The sequence below is a fragment of the Melitaea cinxia genome, chromosome Z (genome assembly GCF_905220565.1).
Source record: "Melitaea cinxia chromosome Z, ilMelCinx1.1, whole genome shotgun sequence".
In the NCBI taxonomy this organism is placed as follows: domain Eukaryota; kingdom Metazoa; phylum Arthropoda; class Insecta; order Lepidoptera; family Nymphalidae; genus Melitaea; species Melitaea cinxia.
In genome coordinates, this window is record NC_059424.1 from 10,355,952 (window position 1) to 10,371,998 (window position 16,047).

Genomic DNA, 16,047 nt, shown 5'->3' on the forward strand with positions numbered 1-16,047 from the left:
AAGTAAATTTTAAAATTCAACTTATTCGCAACATATTATTTACAAGCATATGATGTGCTTTTAAAAAGCGAACCTACTAAGAAAGTTCTAATTACATCAAAAATAAATAAAATTCATAACCGCTTTGAATATTTTTCGAGTTTCATGTCGTTAATATAATTATTTACAAATGAAATATCTGCTAATGAATTGTTTGTTCAGTACTTTTGCTTAACAAAGCAGTCTCGCTGATCGAACCGCGATGACCCGTGAAAATAATGTAAACAAGTTGTCGTTATTTCACAAAAGACTGAATGCATACAATCGAACCATGATCGTTTTCATTATGTGCTACAATAACAACATGTCTATTAGGTCAAACGATGTTTCAAGTACCATAAGTGTCTAATTCAGTTTTGTTTATTCATTAACAATAACGCGAAATAATTAAACTCAAAGTTACGTCAGAACAATTCGATTAAGTGAAATAAGCAGGCGAAGAAAAGTGACAGCATATATTTAAAACGGTGAAATTCTACTCACATCCATGAAACTTTAAATATTAAGTACCATTGTTTTACTAGGATTATCTTTGGTATGATTAAGATATATAATAATTATTTCGTATTTTAATTAATAAGCACGTGGATAGTGCGACTATAAGTTTGAGTAATTATCATATTGTAATCGTCAGTATAGAGCTTAAGAGCAACCGGATCGGCGGTACATGCGCATTTCGCTGGTCGCCACGGCGATCCACTCGTTCCTAGCAGAATCGAACCAAGTGAGTCCGAGGGTGTACTTTCCGTTAATGTTAACGTGCTGGCAGTGAGAGAACCACCAGCCACCTTCGTAATTTCCAGCGCAGTGCGTATTGGAGATGTCCCTGTCGCGATCAATAGTAGAAAACTCCATATGGTTCTGGTATTCGAAGGCATCGCTGGCATTTCCTCTGAATCCACCGACGTCCAACATGTAGCCACTGTCAGCGCTGCCCACTACAAAGTATTCGTAATCAGCATACCACGAGCTGCCGTAAATATCAGTCATGTCAATCCTCATAGAGGAACAGTTATCTGAAGTAAGTCGATGCATCGACTCCAATCCCAGCCAGTATTCAGACGCAGGGTCGCCGAAGCCATGGACGTACTCGTTGAATTTTCGGTTGAAGTCAATCGTCCCGTTATAGCGGCGCTGAAGGAGGGTACTTCCGTTTACGCACCAAGTCTCCACCGGATGGTTACCGGGGTGAATTAGATAAGTCTCAGGTAGACCAAATACACTGGAACAATCTTTAGGCAGCTGACTAACGAGATCCTCGTATTCGCGTTCGATTGGTTGCAGTTCTTTAACTTCGCCCATAAGATCGGGCAAAGAAATGCCAACAGTTCCGTTAGTTAACTTATCCAGATGGTTAGCTTCACTCTGTAACAACGATAATGTAACTAAATATATAAAAACTTCATCACAAAACGTTATAAACATCATTCATGTTAGTCATTTTAATATTAAAAGAAAATTCGTCATAAATATATACGGGTAATGTACTAAAAAAGTAGTGAAAATACGATAGAAACTTGATTCTAACAGTTTGAATGTATTTAGATTTAATCATTACAGCCTATACAGTCCACTGCTGGACATAGGCCTCCACAAGTTGACGCCAAAAATAACGTGAACTCATGTGTTTTGCCCATAGTCACCACGCTGGGCAGGCGGGTTGGTGACCGCAGTACTGGCTTTGTCGCACCGAAGACGCTGATTTAATAAAATATATTATATATTACCTTTAGTATGTGGTCGTTTAGGCGGTAATAATGTTGTTTAGATCTAATTTCCAAGTCAGTGATCGATTCATTGATTTTCTTAATAACAAGGCGATCCATCTCGGCACGATCAATAGCATTGCTAACGCTTACAGCAATAGCCTTCACTGACTGTCGCAGATTCTCTTGATCTTCTTTTAAATAAGACGATTGAGCATTGAGCTGTATAAAAAAAAATAGATTAAAATATAGGTATAGAGAAAAGTTAATACCATACAAAATATAGTACTTTTAATACCTGAGCAAAACTAACATCCAACTTAGATATCTCCTTTCTAAATTCGGGAATAGTTTTATCAGCTTTGTTTTCAATACTTTCCACATCTTCACGCAGTTCAAGCATAGACGCATGTATTTTATCGAAATCTGAAAACTTTTGTGATGTATTTTTCAACTCATCCCTTAAAGATTTGGTTTCGAGTTCGAGGAAGTCAACTCTTGCCGAAACGAGGTCCCAGTTGGGTTCTTCAACGCGATCTAGTCGTTTTTGCACATCGAGCATTTGAGCCTGTAGATTTTGTTGATATTCGTCGAGTTGATCTTGGCTGCGAGCCAGGCGGGAGATTTGAGCGTGCACCATTTTGTTATGACGATACTTGTGACCGTGCTCGGTTTTTAGCTCGCCTGCTCTGATTTCGTGCGGTTCCAGGACGTCGTTGTAGCTTACCATGTTAAGCTCTTCGAGTTGTTTAGTTTTAAGCTGAAACAAATAAACCTTTAGTAATTTTTGTTCATATAATATTCTTTCAAACTATTTATAAATTACAGTTATATACAATATTGTGATGATTACCTCTATATCTGTATAATATATACCTATTGCATATCTTTTATTGTAACTATATTATTAACTAAGTAATCTTACTATGAATTTCCTATAAAAAATTCGAAATAATGTAAAATTAAACCTTAAGTGAGTCTGTATTAATGACGTACAAAAACAGTAGATAATTGGTAAAAATTTTATATCGTACAAATAATAGATTTTTAAAAAACGAGTGTGCTTTATATCACACGACTGAATTTAAATCTATCTGTTATTTTCACTAACTTATATCTCCCTTTCAACTTCCATTCACCTAGCCCGATCATACTTTTCGTAACGCTCTCGTCACGAATTCACGAGCACACCAAATAAAGTTTACGTACAGATGTTTTACTTTAAAAAGTAAAAAAAAAGAGAATTGGTATAGCAAACCGGTTTTAACTAACTGCCAGAGTATAATAAAAAATATATTATAAAGTATTTGGCGAGACCGTATCCGTTCATATTATCATCATTATCGAAAATAAAAGTGTTCTGGTTCAACAATTCTATTTATGCTCCACAAGATCACGGAAGTGGAACCAGTTTGTAATAGATCCGTATCTCAAACACTAGGTCCGTTGTTTTATCGACTTGCAAAACTGCACTTTGTTAAATGCTAAAAAGATTTAAATTAAAATTACTAAAAGCATTCTTATAATCACTTATCACTTCAGCCTATCGCAGTCCACTGCTGGACATAGGCCTCCCCAAGTTCGCGCCACACATTCCGGTCTTCCGCAATCCTCATCCAGCCTACACCGGATTATTATTATTATTATTATTATTCTTATAATAACGAATCTTTATTTAGTTTAAAAATATAGGTATTGACAACAGCTTTTTGATAAATTTATAATTAACTAGTGCCGAGGTGCCGTGTGGTCGAAAAACGAAAATTTTAATTTAAATTGATTATGGTCGAAATTCGACCATAATCAATTATTTATCAGTTAGTTAGTTATTAAAAAAGTCTAAAATAAAAGTACTAGCTTAAGTTACTCCATATTACATCAGCTATCTGCCAGTGAAAGTCCCGTCAAAATCGGTCCAGCCATTTCAGAGATTAGCCGTAACAAACAGACAGACTGACAGACAGACAGATAAAAATTATAAAAAAAGTTATTTTGGTATATGTATACATTCATACATATGAATTTAGTAAAAAGCGGTTATTTTGATATTACAAACAGACAATCCAATTTTATTTATTTGTATAGATTTGTTTTTATTATTGATTTAATGTATTTTTTATGCATAATTTAAAAAACATTAGCATTATGCAGCCTATAAGCCTTCTCTATCTAAACTAAGTGTCCGAAATTTCATATTCCACTGTCCGCGCAATTTTCGTAAAAAGGGGTGCAAAGTTTTTGCTTCACGTATTAATATATAGATTATTTAATAGCAATTTTTATAAATAAATTAAACTTTTATTCGCTGACCATTTTGTTTGGATATAATTATAAAATGAAATATAAAACTATAAGTTTTCTAATCGATAATAACCTAATGAAATAATTACAGTACAGTGAAGTGAAGTACAGTTTCTTAAAATTATAATAAAATCATGGAATGCATATTTACACCGTGGGACAAAACGTTGCGCTAATTAATCACTGCCGGGGATCAATTTACGTAGAAAATATTTCGTACGAGTCGGTGTGAGGTCTTCAGATTTTTTGCCGTTATTAAATTGGTCGACTTAACATCATTTTATGAGTAAGCGGGTTATTGTAAGCTACCCATAAGGGTTATACGAGTATATTCTCACGGTACTTCCTTTAATATAAAATAATTTAAAATAACAATTTAACCAATATGAATATTGACCATCTTAATCAGTAAAATTAAAACCAAAAAGTTATGATAACTACGGCTATCAAAGATATTGAAGATTAGTAAATAATTGAAAATATATCTCATGAAACCAATGTACAAAATATAAAATATTTCTAAAACTATAAAACAAATGACAAGATCCATCCTCTCCCTCATTGTGTCGTTTGTTCACAGAGCGTTATTGCGCGACATATTAATGAAAATTGCGTTGCAATTGAGGCAGGTGGGTGCTATACATATTTCGAGACGTTATTTGTCTAACCCGTATATTCAAAGATCTTTTGCGTTCAATCCGCCAAGTCTATTGTAGAGTAAGAGTTTTTTATATTACGATACAGTTCACTATGTCAGTTGTGTACAGGATATACGGACATTTAAAATTCCACGAAGACAAAGTCGCGAGAGTACTACTCAGGTTAACATAAAGTAAAGAAGTGATAACAGATCGTTAGTTTGAAGTAATGGTTTTTTTATAAGGAGCCTTAGTAAATAATTACCAAAGGGTTACTATCTAATTATTTAAATCATATTCCCTCACAATCATATCGACCGGTAAAAAGTCGCAGGCGCAACGGTTAGCGACGGTTATACTCATCGAGCGTGAAGAGGGTCAGCACCTGTTATTAGAAGTCACGTTTGATCTTTACCATTACCATTCACTAAACGAAAGCCATATTTAATATTTTGAAATGTGACCGAGCTGAGCTCGGTATTTTTAGTAAACCGTGTTTTTTGTAATCATATTTAAATACGAATTAGATAATAATAATAAAAATATGATCTGGTTATTTAAATAAAAAATCATGAGTGCAATTAGAAAAAAAAGGAATAAAAATAATCGATAGACATGGGGATTTGAACCATGGTCTTCTCGGTCGATCCCGACCGGCCGAGTTCCCGCCTGAGCTATTACAACTTTGTTAACAATTGCGAAATTTATCTTCGTATTCTAACGATATTGTAGTCATTTTTCATTGCCGGGGGGTGATAGACGTACGAACTTAAAGAACGCGGTTTTTATGATCGCAAACTTACTCTGCTCGACGTCGGTGACACACGTGAAGCTTACTTATTCTGTATTGCAATGTCGTCGACAGAAGAAGCTTTGTGTTATTTAGGAATTGTATCGTATTACATTTTAAAAACCAAAAAAAGCGAAGTTCGGAAATAATTCATTTTGAGTAATTTGACTACACGACACACACTACTTTTCGATTAAAATAAAAATCATGGAACACAACAAGTTCGCGGACTTACTCGCACGTCTATCGCTCCCTTAACATACACACACGGTCGTCTGTTCCCATAGTAAAACTTAATGTTTGTGTTACAGGTAACAGCCGCCAGCCTATTATAACTATTTTTTTTATTAACATACATAAAAATAATACATATATAAATACAAATATTATATTACACCCATACTCAGACGGGAATCGAACCCGCAACCCATAGAACAAAAAGCAGGGCTACTACAAACTGCGCCAACGGGCTAGTCGCCCGAAAAATGAATCCGAGCTATATCGATTTGTTGCTCCTGAAATCCTCTGCGTACTAAATTTCATGAAAATCATTGAAGCCGTTTATTCTTGTATAATTATGTATATATGTTACAGTCAGAACTCTTAACCAGTCAAAAGTACTATTGACTAGCGAAATCAGTCAAAAGTACTTTTGACTGGACAAGTTAGTCAAAAGTGGTTTTGACTGAAAATTATTGGTTATTAGTACTTTTGACTGCAAATTCGCGGTTAAAAATACTTTTGACTGACGCTCTCCGTCAAAAGTATTTTAAACTGCAAAAAAGCGTCAAAAGCACTATTAACTCGTTAAATGTGAATAAATTTAGTCAAATGATTTAGTCAAATGATTTTGTAACATAGCGTACTTTTTTGCCGTTTCATTCTTAAGTCTATCGCGACCACCATGCCCTATAGAAATATGAGCAGCATCAATAATGTCGTAGATTTCCTCAGCTGGCAAAAATATTTGACAGGTTCTGTGTTTGTAACTATTTTTTTATACCACAAACTTCAATGTGTTAAAGCGTTGTAGTCTACTGTACTGTAATGGTGTTTCCTTTTCATTAAATTTCGCGTCTTCCACATCCATTCCAAACTTTTTAAATTTTTCTTTTGTCATCACATTGAAATGACTATCTTTCATATCTTCCATCGCTAAAATTCATTGCAAAAAGCCTTCTTTCTTTTCGTAGTCACTCATTTTTGTTCTAATATCAGCACGTTCTCCACTAATAATGAGTAATATAAAAGTTTATATGTGCGTTTGTCGTTATTTTTATCGACCACCTTAACTTTTTAAGAATTTTGACTGATACAACCAGTCAAAACCACTTTTGACGGAATCATTTAGTCAAAAGTACTTTTAACCAGCTCCATTGGGCAAAAGTACTTTTAACTGTTATTTTAGTCAAAAGTATTATTGACTAAAGCAAACGGTCAAAAGTACTTCTGACTGATTTTGCTAGTCAATAGTGCTTTTGACTGGTTAAGAGTTTTGACTGCAACATATACAAGAATTGCTCGTTTAATAATATTAGATGAAATTCGTTGCGGTTAGAACGAATTTAATATCTCCTATACGTTCATAATTTATACGTAAAATTAATGTTAAATGCAATTGACAACACTTTATGAGTTCGATACATAACTTGCTTAAAGTACGTCCTTTTGAAGAACATTTCAAATTGCATTCAACGTAGTTCCCGTGCATAAATCGAATAAGGGAAGCATTTAACTCAATTTCCTTTCATGAAATACCTATTTATTACGTATGATACTTCCGCAACGTTACGAAGAACACGAGTATGAAATATTCAAGCATAAATGCATTTTACGTATAAGTACACTAAAGGTTATATATTCCTGTTCATTTTATATTTATTCAAGTTTATTTTTATTTTTTTTTAATTGAAAATTTTCCTTCGAGTAGTAATCAGTCGTTTAAAAAAATAACATGATTTTTTATCTTACCTCCTTGGCTAGCTTCCCAAAGTGAGATCGCAGATGTGCAGTAACGCTTCTCATCTGTTGACCTTCTAGCTTGAGGCGACCGATTTCTCTGTCCATGTTGTCAACTCTCGCCTCCTGGGTCCTAGCGAGCTTAGTCAGATCCATAGTCTCCAAAAGAGCTCGTTTCAACTAAAAGGATATGATGTGTGAAAATATGTTTTTTTGTTTACTTAACTATTAAGACAAATAATGCGATACGCAGTTTGACAAAACGAACCACGTATGATAAACGAACGTGATGCAGACAACGAATGATAAATAAATTAAATATAAATAAATATTTTTAACATTCAGTCCCACCCAAACTCGGTATATATGCATTCTCGAATACATATAGTAACACTGGCAGATTAAGCTCCGATACTTGTCATCACTTGCTAGAAGTCTTCTTCTAAGGAGACCTTTGCCAAGCAGTAGAGCACTTCCAGGTGGTTCATATGTCGTCTAGTTATTATTAATTTATGTTCAATTTATTTGTATTATCTATATGATATGAATATGATGTATAAAATGATGTTACAGTTACCGCATAAAAACCAACTGACCTCATTACGAATAGTATGCAGCTGGTGGAGGAGCAAAGAGCTGTTCACGTTGCGGCTCAACTCCTTCATTTCTGTGCGCAGCTCTTTCATAGAGCTCTTAGCCCATTCCAGGGTTGCCTGCTCATTGCGTTGATGGTTATCCGTGCAGGCTGTCTCCGGTTTCTGCCTAAAATTACTGGTTGTTTTTATTTTTATTCGTTGTAAATACATTTTATAAAATAGATAATGTTCTAGAAGGCAATAATAATCCTACGCATGTATAGTAAATATAGTGTTCATATCACTGTGCGTCTTCCAAAGCTACTGGAATGATAAAATGAAATATTACAGATTTCTGAATTGTTTATATTAGTTAATAGGACCCTGACTCGTTAGGTAACGCTGCTATCGAAAGACGTCTGCCGGTTTCGCTTATACATATGTATATTAAAGATGATGAGTTTCTTTCTTTTAACGCTCTAACAGAATAATATGATATGATAGGAGTAAGACAGTTGTAATATCTACTATAATAATAAGTCAGAATGTTGCACATTACCAATATACATACATATGGTCGCAGTTTTAATATTCAACCATTATCTATGTGTGTCTGTATGTCCTTTATAGAATCGTAAACTATGCATTATATCATGTCATGATCTTCAGGAAAGTGTTGTGCCTACAAAGTTTTCTGAGTTGGTACGACCAAAAAAATATATATAAAAAGCATAGGAACGCGCGCAGGGTACAGCTAGTGTTAGATAAAAATACAATTATAAGTGTTATTTCTGATGCAAACGTAACTTATTTCTGTCAACTTAAAAACGGAACTTTTCGATTAATAACTGTATGAGTAAAGTTGTGTGAGGAAGTATGTACGTGCAAACAGGATGTGATGGTACGCACGAGCGCGCGAACCGTGTCTCCCTCGTGCGCCCTTTATCTATCCTATTGATACTGAATAATGATTATAAACTGAATAATTTTTAATGCTGTTCTCTTCTATACTCAAGTTGAAATTAATTTTATCATATTGTCACTTAATTGGACTATAAAATTAGTCAAGCCATCAATGTTTTCATTTAAATGTCTACAATAGAAAAAATAATTAAACAGGGTTTTGGATTTCTGCAATTTCTCTGTGAGGCTCTGTATGACTGATAGCCTCGGCTTTAATATCGGTAAAAGATAATATTACATAAAAAAAACAGAACGTGCTCCTATTTCGAGTAAAATTTTCTATAGCTTTCTCCGGCGACAACAACAAAAAAAAATTTTATTGCTTTTTTTTGTAAATTAATTATAAAATCATATACATATCAAGGTCAAATCAATCAGGTTCAAAGTTTACAAAAGATGGAAAGTGTGAGAGTGATATTGAAAGAAGAGTGAATGCAGGAAACAGGGTGAATGGAGCTTTGCTCTCCTCGGGAGGTGTCTAACAAGGCTCGTTTGGCTGTGCATGAGGGTGTGTTGGTTCCGACGCTCATGTACGGAAGTAAAACTTGGGTATGGCAGAAGAAACATGAAAGCAGAATAAATGCAGTTGAGATGAGAGCGTTAAGAAGTGTGATAGAAGTTAAACTGAGTAACAGGATAAGAAATAGCGAGATAAGGAAACGTTGTGGTCTGAAAGAAGATGTAGTGACAAAAATTGAGAAAGGTATGCTGAGATGGTTTGGTCGTGTCGAAAGAATGAGTGAAGAACGATTGAAGAAAAAAAGGTATTAGAGTGTGGATGGAAGGGTTGGAAGGGGTAGACCTAGGCGGACGTTCCGAGACCAAATAAGGGACTACTTGAAAAAAGGCCAGGTCAAGAGTATCCTAAACCGAAGAGCATGTACGAAGCAAGCAAATCACGTATAATGTAATTTTGTAAAGTGATAATTATTATAAATAAATAAATTATTATACTTATTTAATGCGAATTATTCGTACGGGTATAGCTAGCTGTTAACGAATTATTAAATTTTGTATGAAATTAATATTTGACATGTTCTGGGTACTTTTTCACTGGGACAATTTGTCATTCAAAGCAATAAAGCTGCATGATTACTCTACCCACTTCTTATTTACTCAAAATGCAACTACTTTTAGTTAAGCTTTTAGGTTCGTATGAGCTTCAACAATTTCAATTCAAACTCAAAACATTGACAGTTCTGTTTTTAAATTTAATATTTCTTTTTTAATTAAATTTTATTTCGAATACTATTCAATGAACAGAAATGTTGGTTCATTTATATATAAACAAACTTTCTTTTGAATAGCATTATCGAAAAATCTATAACTCCATTGCTTTACTTTTATTTCTAATTAATTAAAGTGTCCGCATGTTATTGGAGGAGAGTAACACCTGCCTTTAAGTTACGCATTAGAAACACGTGGAACACAAATCTGCTCCGGTTGCTTTAAATATCTCTTATAAATTACAAATAAATTAATATTATAAATCTTTATAATAATGATGTAGAAATATCAGTTTCATAACCAATTGATATGTTTCGTAACACATATTTTATAATTACATTTTGTTTTTTATTTTCATTGAGGCATTCTTTACTAGTATTATTATATTATTTTATTTAAATTTATTAGTATTATTGTATATTCATTTAGGTTTGTAAATGTATAAACGAAAAAATATCGTATCACAATATTTGACGGGTCTCCGCAACTATTGAATCGATTTTAAAGATATTTTTCATAGATATGTAACTTTATCCTACTTAAAAAATATTCATTATTTTTTTATTCGATATAAATAATTATATTAAAATATTATATTAATGAAAAAAATAATGTGGTACGTAGTTACCCAGGTCAGATAGAATAAATATATATATTTTTTCAAATAAATTTTGTCCCCCCATTCATTTGCGACTTCCGGATGAGGGCTGGCAGTATACCTATTATTCCGGTTGGAATATAAATAACTTATAACCAGCCAGATGTTCACCCTCATCAAGATATAAAACAGTATTATATTAAAACGGGCCTTTAAAAGTATATACAATAACGAATTTATAATTTATCATGGTTATTTTCAACTGATTGACATGAGACAGCAAAACCTGCTACTTAATATTTTCTCTTATGTGTGTAGTTAGGAAGTTTGTTTCGTAATGTAGATACTAATCGAATATTCAATGTTATTCGTAATTTTGAATATGTGTAGCAATTCTCAAATCATAGTTTCAACGTGTACTTCTGAAAAATTCGAATATTTCGACAAGGCATCTTTTAATACCAGTGCTGTACAGCTAGCACTCGGTAAAGCCTAGCAGGTGTTTAGAAATTAATACACAGAGTATGTTAAACTCTACCGAATCATCTTAGATTCAAAGTGCTAATGCAATAAGGTTCACAAGATCGTTGTGGCATCTTTATAAAAATAAATTGTTAAAAATCGATCAACAAAACGTAGGTGAACAGCTGGCATCATTGCATTCCAGGTATGCAAACCCATTCTCTGAGTATACTCGGAGGTTCACGTTTTCTGTTTAGTAAAACTCGTTATGCCAGCCGCGGAGCGTCGTAAGTGAAGATCTTGTGTGGAGGATTAAAACTCGGAAATTTGTTTCGCTAAGAACGGAGCACTCTGTATCTCAGTCAAGTATTAATACATACGCGCGGTCGCACGACGATTAATACTCGCGCGGTCCGCTAAAGCCTGTTTTTAAGTTGGTCGTCTCCAGGAGCAGGTGTTTTCAAAGTGCCGATAACGCATGGTTTACGATTATGTTTCGACCAATTAAAAACGTAGATGAGTAAATGGATTTGTCGCTTAAGTTTAAATCGAATTTACGAACTTGCATTCTAAAAATTAAAGATTCAACAGTAAATAATACAGTTGCTTTCTAGCTTCATGACACAAAATCGTAATCATAATAAGTATATTTTACTAACGTTCGTATTAAAAAACTTTAATTATAAAGCTCGACTCAACTTAATAGCTAATAATTGTTTTGTTAAAATGATCATATTATTAAAAAAAATCCATTAGAAAAAAATATTTAGACCCTTTAAAGCTGCATAGAATTAAGCTAGTTAAATTATAAAAAAAATAGCTATACAGATTTAAGCAATTAAAAATATAGATTACGATTAAATTATCAAGCTTCATGCATCTAAAACACTTAACGGCATTTTTGAATAAATTATTCGAAATATTTGACAATCGCATATTTTTGTCGAACGAAAATCAGTGTTCCAGATCCCTATATTATTACGGAATAATACTTAGTATCTGGGGAAATAACTATAGCTTGATAGTAATATCCGGAGCAATTGCAGACGAAGCTCGCGGATGAAGACGCAAATCTATAAAGATCCGTTTCCTTTAACTACCGCAACAATTTGTGTAACTATACGAGAATGTGTACTGCGAATGTTTGGTCGTTAACATAAATTGCCTCTAACTTCTTTTTTCAAAACGACTATAATAAAATTTACCTCACACAATTTATGTATTTTTTATTACGCATGTGTAAGCATATTAAGAAAAAAGACACATAAACAGAAATATTAAAATATAATAGTAAGATCGTATTTAAAATGCAACTAAAATGCTATATTTGTTAGTAATACGAATAAATTAGTAAAATAAACATTATTTTTGTAATGATCCGAGCCTTTTAATGCTAATTTAGATTTCAGGCAGTACAGTAGTTTATAATGTTTATATGGACGTTTAATGGTAAGATATGGCACCTCATGCACAGATTATGTAGAGCAGATGACCTGATTTAGTAAGAGACTCTCCGTTGTCTTCAAACACCACTTGTCTCAACTTTTATGTTACGACACGTTTACGAGATAACTCGAAGATTGGTTCATGTTAAACTGGCTATTTAGTGATATACATACTTCAAAAGAAAAATTAGAACGAGTTAAACAATTGGTGGGCCTAGGCATGATCAGAAAACCCACAGTGACATGTGTCTTCATAAATACAATTATTTCAGTTATATATAAGTTATACCAGTTAGTAAATAAAAGGGTAAAATATTCAAGCAATAAATAGCAATCGCATAGCTTTTAAAAATAGTGATAAGTTGATAAGTAAAATATGAACGGATTTTAATGTACGCTCGGAAGCAAAATTAGACAAAATGTTTACTTTAAACATATATAAAAAAGTAAGCACATTTCCGATGCAATTTTCTAAATATTATAATTTAATAGAAATGTCCTACTGGCTGTCTTTATATTAAAAAAGTCTAATTTTTTTGTTAAAACTAAATTTCGTTATTTGTGTAGAGTACTTTAGAAATAGTTATAACATTATGATATTTGAACCAATCAATCGCATTTGCTTATAAAATCATTCGCAAATGAAAACTTTACACATATAGTACATACATTAACAAATAAAAATAACGAAAGTTTTTCTAAAACGATTTAAAGTTACTTACTTGAGTTCGTCGATTTCTTTCTTCAGACGGGACACATCAGCTATATGAAGAGTTTTTAGCAATTTGATTTGGTCGCTCAACGCCTGCAACTCTTGTTTGTAGTCAATTTCGCGGGCATTCACAGTCCAAAAACAAAATAAAAGAGCACAAAAGCTGATGCACTTCATGTTCGCGGTTTATGTTCGACCGTAACTCGTGCGCGGGCGAGTGGCGTGTAGCGAGCGTGCGATGCGCCCGGAGCCTGAGACAAGAATGGCCCGCCGAGAGCCCACACTCTTATTATACAGAATGCAGGGTGCGTTAGGCGCAGATGCGTTCAACAGTTGTTCGAAGCTCCAAAACCCACAGAGATCTTGTTCCAAGCGAAACCTATGTACCGAATAGTAGCGGCTACGCTAATATACATAATCTATCGATAGGTATCATATATTTGGTTACAAGTATCATCGACTTAATTAAATCAACGGATAATTAGTATTTGTAGCTTACATGCTGAAAACTATATACTTATATATTATAATTATAACTTTATTAACCATAATTAAAAACCGTAATTCAAACCACATATAAACAATAAAAATTAAGACAAAATGCTGATTGATTGATTTGCCCTAGTAATTAAGGTTAAGGACCCGTTGGCGCAGTGTTCACAGTAATTGGCTGATGCGTAAACGGTTACGAGTTCGCTCCTCGCACGTGAGAAATTCTGGTTTGTTGTGGTTTGAACGTTTGTTTATTTGTTGTGTGTGTCTTCCAATCCCCGACACAACCTGCTGGGCCGTTGAGTAAGTGCCAAAGTGGTTGAATCTAGTTTATTACTCAAAAGCAATAAATAATCCTTACATATTATAAAAAAAGTCCCCCGGTCGCGTCTTTCTGTCCTCCTGTCTGTCTGAACGTGATAAACTCGAAAACTGCCTAACCGATTTTTATACGGTTATTTTCAAAGCTATTTTCTTAGTTCAGTATTATCCAAATGAATATGTTGTTAGCTTAGGCATTTAATGCAGATTAAGATTGACCTTTACACTATATCAATAAGATGAATAGTTTTTGAGATATCGTCATTAGAAGTAATTAGCAGCGAAACATTTAAAGCTCAGAAAGCCAATCTTTAAAATGGCTGGACCGATTTTGACGCGACTTTAACTGTCAGATAGCTGATGTAGTAAGGAGTAGCTTAGGCTACTTTTATTTTACAAATTTATTTATTTTATAACTCTGCAAACTGAACTAAAACTTTTTTGTTAATTTCCACGCGGACGAATTCGCGGGTACAGCTAGTAGTTCCATATACGTAGCTTGGATTTCGTTATATCATATAATCAATACATATATTTATTATATTTGCTGTAACGACACATTATTTGAATTCTTTAAAAAGCAATTTGATACGAAGCCTTTAAAGTATATTGACTAGTTGTTAATATTTTCCACTTGAATGATGTAGCAATAAAAAATGCTTGATGTAATATATGGAAAAAGTGTATTATAGAATCTACATTAATGTCTAATTTATATGAATGGGCTATTATTTACTTTGTTCCACACAAATATATATTTACGTCTCATAGGCATACGCCTCTTTCCCCATGTAGCAGATGTATCAAAGCTTAATCTATCAAACTGCTCCAATGAGGGTTAGCGGATATATTCCCTACTATGAATAACAATCGCTATCAGGTGTACATGATAACAACCCGGACCGACGGCTTAACGTTGCAGACCACGGCAAACATATGTATGGCCAATACAAATGTTTGTCATGTGCGGCGATCGAACCCGCTACCGCCAGCCCAACATCCCACAAACCAGTGCTATGATACTTGCGGCAATGCGTCGTCATTGGAAATACTGTACTATGAAAAACAAGATTTAGCAAGGTACATATGGGAAAGGAATAATTTAATAATTACATTTTATTTACATTCATAAAAATGAAATTATATTTTAAAATTTCATCCACATTTCATAAAAATAAAATGTTAAAAGTACAAAATTATGTTAAATAATACAGTAACATATGTAGGTATAACGAGTCCATACATTGTATTTATTGGGTTTTAATGTTTTGCCACATTGTTACAATGTTGTGGTTATCGGTTGCAATCTGGTATATTTTGGATTGTAACTTTCACGTATATTTGTAAAAATAATTGTGTTTGCAGACAAACGAAAAAAACCGACTTCAATTACATCGACGAGTAATACAACGTAGATAGACGAAAAAATAGTCAAGTAACTACGCGTTATCAAAGATTACTCAAAAAGTAGTTATCAGATCTCAATAAAATTTATATGTGACCACATGACAAACATCAGCTTTCGATTAAATTAAAAATTATTAAAATCGGTACACCCAGTAAAAAGTTATTGCGGATTTTCAAGAGTTTCCCTCCATTTCTCTAGGATCCCATCATCCGATCCTGGTTTCCTTATCATGATACTAAACTAGGGATATCTTCTTTCCAACAAAAAAAGAATTATCAAAATCGGTACACCCAGTAAAAAGTTATTGCGGATTTTCAAGAGTTTCCCTCGATTTCTCTGGGATTCCATCATCAAATTCTGGTTTCCTTATCATGGTACTAAACTAGGGATATCTCCTTTCTAACAAAAAAA

At 33.5% G+C, this 16,047-nt stretch overlaps 1 protein-coding gene across 1 annotated transcript; it reads right to left on the reverse strand.

Moving 5' to 3' along the window:
- Positions 1-534: 534 nt before the first annotated feature.
- Positions 535-13,592, reverse strand: LOC123668730 (protein scabrous). The gene is made up of 6 exons (XM_045602426.1): positions 13,426-13,592; positions 8,030-8,195; positions 7,446-7,613; positions 2,044-2,505; positions 1,767-1,967; positions 535-1,404 (listed from the first exon to the last, which is right to left on the reverse strand). The coding sequence occupies exons 1-6, from the start codon at positions 13,590-13,592 to the stop codon at positions 682-684; spliced, it is 1,887 nt and encodes a 628-aa protein (XP_045458382.1). The 3' UTR covers positions 535-681.
- Between the last annotated feature and the right edge of the window lie 2,455 nt (positions 13,593-16,047).

Bases quoted from the DNA above. Each gene is read 5' to 3' on its own strand.
- LOC123668730 (XM_045602426.1), bottom strand. From the start codon at position 13,592: ATGAAGTGCATCAGCTTTTGTGCTCTTTTATTTTGTTTTTGGACTGTG. The intron at 7,614-8,029 runs GTCAGTTGGTTT...ATATCCTTTTAG, and splicing joins TGCATACTATTCGTAATGAG to TTGAAACGAGCTCTTTTGGA. The intron at 2,506-7,445 runs GTAAGATAAAAA...TATTTGTTTCAG, and splicing joins TTGGGAAGCTAGCCAAGGAG to CTTAAAACTAAACAACTCGA.